This window comes from Rhamphochromis sp. 'chilingali', assembly GCF_963969265.1.
Source record: "Rhamphochromis sp. 'chilingali' genome assembly, chromosome: 7".
Classification (NCBI taxonomy): Eukaryota; Metazoa; Chordata; class Actinopteri; order Cichliformes; family Cichlidae; genus Rhamphochromis; species Rhamphochromis sp. 'chilingali'.
The window spans coordinates 25,657,623-25,666,155 of record NC_137934.1 but is presented as its reverse complement, the minus strand read 5'-3'; the positions used below and the strand labels follow the sequence as shown (position 1 = coordinate 25,666,155).

Sequence of the window (8,533 nt, the reverse complement as noted above, 5' to 3'; positions counted from 1 at the left end):
ACAGTGAAAACATGTGCCTAAATTACCCCATCTCTGCTAGAGATACCTAAAGGAACAAGGCTTGACATATTTGCAATAAGGGTCGTGTTCAGAAAGCAAATACTAGCTAATAGTCTTGTGACTGAAAGACCCCCAACTGAAAAATAAAAAATATTTCAAAAATATTTCATCACCTGTTTGTTCACATAAAATGTGTGAGTAAAGTATCAGGTCATCTTGATTACCAGAAAGGTTTCGGAGCTCTTTTTCACTGATTCTAAAAGTCTATAGGGGAGACTGAGGATAGTTGTAACATTTTTGACATTTCTGTCTGTAAATTGAAGCTCTTTTAAGGTAGTGAATTCAAAATGTAATGCAAAGTATTTACATGTCTCTGCTATTAAATAGTGCAGCTATTTTCTCTGCAGCACAATTACTCGTTCCATGGTATGGTCTCAAACACAAAGAGTGAATGTTACAACTAACCCCATAACATATCCTGGGGTGAAATGTAACACAATGAAATAAGGGTACTGACAAATTCTTAACATGTAATCTTTTTTATTCAACACATGAATGCACTTGGAACTATTTATGTAGCTGTGTGTGTGTGTGTGTGTGTGTGTGTGTGTGTGTGTGTGTGTGTGTGTGTGTGTGTGTGTGTGTGTGTGTGTGTGTGAGTGACACAAATCTAGCTTTTGAACATATTCCAACCCCCCAAAAAGACTAATTATGGAATTTTCAGCAACTGAATATTTCATTCATTTTGGTTGGTCTTCCTTGAGTTTGGCCTCATTGGCTCAGAAAGATGAGGAAATCTGTTTCTTGCACCCATCCTGACTTATTTCCACTACCAGTACTTCCTACTGGTCCATCTCTGACACAGTGGTCTGCATAACGTATGCGTGGGAACACAAACAGTGGAGGAATTAACCGCATATACAAATGCGACCAGTGAACCTCTCTCTGCTGATGTCGTTGCCCCAACTTGTTTAATATAAGTTAAAGTAATAGTGTGGTAAGTTGTAACATCTGCATTATTGTTACAACTAACCCAGACTGTTGCTGTTACAACTGACCCAGAACTCCTATAGCCATGAACTAGCTAACATTACAGGCAACGGCTAAAACATTAGCACTAAAGACCTACACAGAATATATCCCCATAGACATACAAATAACATAATTTAAGTTTGATGAGTTTAACTGCAAAGCAGATAATGCTATTAGAAACTGAAATAAAGTAGAAAAACTTACTTTTTGGCATACAAATGACTTCTTTTCTTCTTAAACTGTCTGTGTTTGACAAAATGTGCTAATTTTTCACATGTGATAGCAGAACTGAATTGGACATGTACAGGATGAATCACATCGTTTGAAACTTAGCCCTGATTGGAGAAATTTTAAGTGTTACAACTGACCCACGTTACAACTATCCCTGGTCTCCCCTACTTTTCTGGACGTTTCATTAGGTGTTTTTTTTATGATGCAGGTGGAGATTGCTGTCAAATGTATCAGTCCAAAATGTCCTGTAAGTGTTCAGTGAGTCAGATTAAAAACTATCTCTTAGAACATTTTTATATTGATTTCACCTCTGACAATGCCAGCACACAGCATCACCACTGAACACCCTGATTGTAGGTATCAAGAGTCCATGTTCTTCTGAAGAAATAGTCCTATGGTAGCTTTTATTTATGCTCAAAGAGATCCTTTAAAAAATAATTTAAAAGAGATCCTCTGACTCTCTGTAAAGCTTTTATAGTTAAATCTCAGTTCCTGTTTTGTTCTTTAAATCAAAGATTTATAGTTTTAGGAACTACTGAAATACTTTAAAAAAAACTGTGTCATAGATGGATATATACAAATCAATTTTACTGTTTTTGTAAGAAAAATGTGTTTGTTTGGAAACTTGCACTGATCAGACTGTTGGTTGTTACAGAAAGTGTTGGTACATTCACTCAACTATATGTCACCAAAATGAAACAGAGGGGTAGGCTTAACCAGATGGACAACACGGCTAATATGTAACAACCTGAGAGATTTCATAGAAAGCATTTAAGAAATCCGCGATGGTGAAGGTGGCGCCTGGTGGCTGCAAACTGCTGCAGAAAACTGCGTGGCTGCATTCACTACAAGTTAGTGTGCGCTACTGGCTTGTCGTGTTCTAGCCTGACGCACGCACCTCTGTCCGCTTTCTCACTGAGATAGAAACCGACAGAGATATTTGACCTCTGTGTTGTCATATACTCAGAAACACAGGAGCAAAATAATCATGGATCAAGCTTTTCAGAACACAATAATTATCAGAAAGAACGAGACGTTTTCACTTTAAAATGGAGACCGTTCTGTGTCGCTTTCCAATATGTTGGGTTTTGTGTTTGTGTGATACTTTGTTTTTTTTATGTTAACGTGTTAATATTTGTTACGCGTTATTTAAACTGTTAATTGTTCTGTCTTTGAGCGCCGATATGGGGGCGGTTGTTCTGCCAGCTGTTGGCCAAAGGGGCGGGTTCTTTCTCCGCGAGGGTTAAGTAGCTCCACGCAGCAGAGCAGAGAAAGCATTGGGCACTAGTCCGTCTCCGCTTCTCTGTCTGTGACTCGCGGGGAAAATTCACGCTTTTATACTGAGGCTAAATTTAGGGGCTGGTCGGTACACCGCGTCCCTATCCTGAACGCGCTTCCTTCCCCTAGCCACACACTGGTCCGGTTTATGTATGTAGTGATATTTATAAGAAAACCAGTTGTTCCAGGCGCAGAGCTGCATGTGAGCGAGGACCAGCTCACCGGACGGCAGAAGTTACGCGCTCGTAGCCTTATCTGGCAACTCAGCGGACTTTGGTGACTTGCCTTAAACAGAAGTTATTTTTATAATTCAGTGTTTTTTACTATTCATAATGGCCTCGAGTGGGACAATTTTACCATCCATCTCTACATTTTCCAACCAAAAAGAAAAATACTGGGAAGATGTAAGTTGGCCTTTTTATTTATTAACTGTTGCTTTCACCGAGCTTCATGCACTTGTCTTCCTGCTATCAGAAAGCATATTTCTATTAGTTGTTGTTTTATTTGTGTATATTATACATATGTGTGTATTGATCATCTGAACGGGTTGAAAGAAATGATGCATTCTGAAACAAACTGTGCTCCCATCCCTGAAGCAGAAGTGGAAAAGCGACGCGATCAGCAGGGCAGATATGAACAGCAGCTGCCAGGGCAGAAAAGACGAAGAGGACCTGGACAGGTTCTTGGATCTGGAGTTTATTCTCGCGAACACCGCCGATTCCAGCAGTGCGTCGGCCGCCGGGACGGTACCGGAGTCATACCGCCTTCAGGATTCCGGGGTGTCTGTTTATCAGCAACAGCAACAGCATCACATCGAAATGTCCCATCAAACAAGCGATTACACGTCTGTTCCAGACATGAACAGTCCTTCCCAATACAGCAGCCTGATGGCAGAGCTCCTTCGCTCCGACATGGATACCAGCTTCCTCCCTGCGAGCAGCTCCGGTATTCAGGGAAGATTCTTGGTCAGTTCCACGCCTTTCCAGACCACTCAGGGTGTATTCCTCGAGCACCCGAACATTAAAGCTGAGCCGGTCTCAGTGGACACATACGGACCTGTCATGGGTCTGGCGCCTCAGAGCTGCACTAAAATCAAGCACGAAGGGAACGTCTCATGCATGGTTTTTAACGAGCAGCCCCGGCTTGCAAGCTCCCCGCAGGGAGCGATGGGCAGCATGACCCCGCCGCTCAGCCCGGACGACCTGATGAACACCGAGAGCCAGCAGCGCCAGATTTGTACCTCCACCTCGCCGACGTTCCCGCAGACTTTCCACCTACACCACTGCAAGGCGCCCGCGAGATTTCCTCACCAGCACGGCGCGATGCACTTCTCCTTCACTGAGGCGCTCCACCAGCATAAACTCACCGGCGTTTTCGGAGAGGACGCAGCCATGGGCCTGCAGCAGGCAGCTGGCCAGCGGGTTTTACTCACTCCGCCCTCCTCCCCGCTGGATATTATGGACACCAAGCCAAAGAGGGGTCGCAGGTCCTGGCCGAGGAAGCGAACCGCGACACACACCTGTACTTTCACCGGCTGTGGAAAGACCTACACGAAGAGCTCTCACCTGAAGGCGCACCTCAGGACTCACACAGGTAAGATCTGCAGGCTGAGTGTGGCGGGCATGTTATTCAACTACGTCACGAACTATGCTGTCACTGATGGGTGTTCTTTGTGTTCTTAGGAGAGAAGCCATACCACTGCAGCTGGGAGGGTTGCGGCTGGAAGTTCGCTCGCTCTGACGAGCTCACACGTCACTTCCGAAAGCACACCGGGCACCGGCCATTCCAGTGTCACTTTTGTGAACGGGCATTCTCCCGGTCTGACCATCTCGCCCTCCACATGAAGAGGCACATGTGAGCAAATACCAGAAGGACAACAAACAGACAATGACTGATTTGCACAGCATCAGCCTGATTAAAGAATCCTACGATGGGCCACATGGATCCGACGACAATATATAGATGCAAGTTCCTATAGGAGTGTTAATTTTACTGGTACCATGAATGGATAATGGGACCACTGTTGACTACACTGTAATAGCTATATGTATTGTATAGGATTATTATGGTGACTTTTATGAAGGCTTATTAGGCATTAAGATGACGTGCCATCACACGAGACTATAAACATATTTTCTGGGAAAATATATATATTTTTATTGATATGTGTATGTACGTGCATGTGTATGTGAGTGTAAGAAATCACAAGAAAACCACAAACAGCAAACATATGAATTCTATTCTGAATTCTTGCAGATGTAGCTGGTACTACTTTTTTTGTTTATTTGCAAAGGTAACAGGGACGTTCCACTTAACATATCAGACACATGCCAATGAAGCAACTGGATGCAGATGATCCTTAAATGTGTGATATTTGAGTTTGTATTTTTTACAATAAGTACCTTATACATCACTTTAGTACAGAACTAACAAGTGCCATAATCTCTACTGGCCAAAAGACAAAGTTTTATTAACTGTGTTTTGTAACAAGCAGATGAAACAATGTTTTAGGAAAATGTTTTCTTATGAAATCGTCTCGTTGAAGGTTTGAACTGAATGTCCTGTCTGTGAGTCTGTCTGCTGGTTAGTAGCATTTGAAGTCAGGGTTTTACAGTCTCACAGACGTGCGTCGTCTCGACTCCAATCGACTGACAAAGGACTAAACAGTCTTTGGCAAAAAGATTTGTTTGTGTCTTGAAGAAATGTACTGCCTTGTGAATTCAGTCATTTTATATACTGGAAAGTAGTTTATTTTAATGTACATATTAAACTAAATGGATAACATGATCTCTGACTCCAGAGTTTGATTTTTAAAGTTCACAGGTCTATAAAAGGGTTTTTATTCGACAAAAGTTCAAATACTCAAAGGTCACTGTAGTGAGTCAACATAGAAGGGTATATCAGAAGAAAAGCACCTGAGAAGACGAGCAATATCTTAGGGCATGTAGATACAAGTATGTGGACATTTAGTAATAGGTGAAGCATCCTGAGAAATTGGGTCAACCCACTCATATACTCATAAATATAAACATTACATTGGCATAATTACAAAGTATGTATGGACGCTACGTGGAACATAAGGGCAAATATGGAGTGGTGAAAAGAAAGTGTTTCAAATAAACTAAAAAAAAGGGATAAAGAAAAGCTCAAAAAAGAAAAAGTTGCCTGATGGAAGACTGTTTTCCGGCAGCTTGAAGCCGGGAGTTGGAGAGATATTTTGTTGTAATGCTACTTTTTGTAAGTCATGTTTTGTTTGCAAAAAATCAGTTTTGAGCCACCAACGCTAAATTTAATTTCAAAAGCAACCTTGTTAATAGCTAGTTGATATCTTTAAGTCGTGGGAATGTTTCAACCCCACAAAGATGTTTAGATCAAAAAGATTTAAATTCTGTGGTGTGAGCCTTTAATGCATTACATGTTAAATCAGTAATGGGAACAGTTGCCTCATAGACCATTAGAGCATGACAGAGATGATCGAATAGTAAGGGTGTGATCATCATTCTTACTTCACACACACTGGAAACAAGAATCTGGGTTAGATCCAATTACTATCCAAACTACAAGAATAAAACTACCATCCAATATTCTTTAAACTGTAAATTTGACCATTGTCAAGTAACATGCATGCTTACCACATGTAGTGTTGGAAGCATATAGGTGATGGCTCTTAATGAAACTTCACTATCTCTCCATTTCCGCTAAAGGCGTGACAAGGCCTGTGTTTATTTTGGGTTGTGAAAGGTCACTTGTCTCAGTACCATCTCCGCAATTGCCCCGTGCCAACCCTCAGAAAAGAGGAACACTCCCCACCACTATGTTTAGTACATTCACTCAAGTGAAAAATCAAACATTTTCATTTCACTTTTTTCAGCTGGGTGCAGAAGGGTAACTGCCACTGTGGAGTGTGGGAAGCTCTGGCGTGAGGGTGACCTGGTTTACATGCTGGTTTCTGCCTTTGTGAAAGCAGCAGAACAAGATAGATTCATTATCATAATATAGATTTGCCTTAAAGGAAGAGGGCAAGGTTCGCTGAGGTCGTGAGTGCGGTCTGATCCAACTTAGGTGGGAGGCCGAGGGCTTGCAAGCCCCATAGGCTGATTGGGCCTGCAGCATATGAGCAACACTGAGCTCAGTAGGCAACAAAAGGGACAAGAAGTGTATTTATGGGAAGAGGTTGCCATCTACTGGGATAGCAGCACTGCTGTGGACTGCAGGAAACTTCTGCTGGAATGTTTTCCCTGCAGTTTCCCAGATGGATCGTAAATTCCGCTGAGTGTGAGAGCGAGAAATCACAAGGAGCATAGTTAGAAGAGACACAAATCAAAAAAGGACGCTGTGTCTCCCAGTTGAACTAATTATTTTTTTATTTTTGCAGGTTGAGTATTTAATCAAAGTACGAAAAATGTATTTAAATATTTTAACCAATGTAACATTTTTTTGTTTGATAAATTATATGTTATACATGTGATGCCGTGTGGGGACAATGATGAAGAAAATTAAACAAAAAGTTATCCATCAAAATGCACCTAAAATGGAAAAAAAAGTTTATGTTTACATCAGCAGGGGAAACCAAATGAAATGATAAGAAACAGGTACAAAAACCACCTGAACATTAGACTCTTAATGTTCTATTGTTTGTTTATTTTTAGTTTGTAAAAGGTTGAATTGTACATTAAATAAAACCTATCAAGTAAATTTGTGTTTAGTTGATTATTTCTTAGCATCTTTTCAATGCATTTCCTATTAAAACTATATAAAGACTATAAAGACTGCTCTTTCAGTCTTCATTCAGCTGCTGTCGACTGTCAGATTTTGTGTGGCTCAATAACCAAACAGGTTTATGTCAGTGTTCAAACTGAAAAACAGGCTTCCAGCAAGTTCTGGTTCTTCCAGATCATGTGCGTTGTAACACATGTAAAATACAATACACACACACATGCATAAACACAAAGAACTACAAGGGAACATACAAGAGATATGTCTGCCCAGCATACATACACTACACCCCGTGGTGTGTATTTTTGTAACAATTTTTAGGCCAGATTAGATTTTCACCAGTGGATAAAATGAGCTTGCAGCCAAAGCTAATCAAACACTGGCTGCATGCTTTTGCGGAAGGTAAGATTTACACTCCTACAAAAACACTGGGAGTCTGCTCAGTTCATTTTTGTCTAAAAAGATAAAATCATGTTAAATTTGCTTGTCAAATATCTCCGATAGCCCCATTATTTGGGCAGGTAATTTGTGTTATGAAAGCAAGATCAGCTTTTCAGCAACTATGAAATCAGAGAAGGTGTAGCTGTGCTAGCAGCCATATAAGGGTTGTTGTTGACCAAATGATGGAGTCAGCATTCTAATCTGCTTAAAATGAAACAGTCAACATGTGACGTCTCAGGTAAGCAGGAATAACGAGAGTACAAGCAAACAGTATCCAGCCTCTTGATGTGAACCACAGCTACAGACTGTGTTTTCTTACTTTAAGAACTAAACATTTTGTGACAAACAGAATACACACGTGCAGTTAAAGTTAAGGTAGTTATCTAAACAATTGCCTGGACAAAGCATTCTGGATGTATTCTCCTGTCTCAGCCTCCTTGACGGGCTTTAACACAGGTATTAGTCTTGTGATGTGATGTCACAGTAGTTTACTGTAATCCTGTATAACTAATGATTAACTTTTATCTTCATAAAAATAACATGTTCTTCAAATATCTACATTTTGCTTAAGTGATTTAGTGCTGAGTTCCTTAGATAAACAATTTTACACACATTAAGATTGGGAGTCAAAATTCATTGTTACCAGTTAACAGACTGGTGTGTATACAGTGCTCATCCACTCTGAAGACTCAAAGTATTTTTTAAGAAGAAGTCACATTAACACAGTGCTTTTTATTGTATACCTTTAAGTGCTTTCTAATTACTGCACGACAACACTCCAGTGGATGCATCAGGAGCAATTTTGGTTCAGTTTACTGTCTTATGGCTCTTGAAC

At 40.7% G+C, this 8,533-nt stretch overlaps 1 protein-coding gene across 1 annotated transcript; it reads left to right on the top strand.

Annotated features, from left to right (window-relative positions):
* Window positions 1-320: 320 nt before the first annotated feature.
* On the top strand, window positions 321-5,322 carry LOC308399258 (Krueppel-like factor 2). Its single transcript, XM_080886414.1, has 3 exons — window positions 321-2,945; window positions 3,141-4,134; window positions 4,224-5,322. Exons 1-3 carry the CDS (start codon window positions 2,874-2,876, stop codon window positions 4,397-4,399), a joined length of 1,242 nt encoding a protein of 413 aa, XP_080742540.1. The 5' UTR covers window positions 321-2,873; the 3' UTR covers window positions 4,400-5,322.
* The last annotated feature ends 3,211 nt before the right edge of the window (window positions 5,323-8,533 follow it).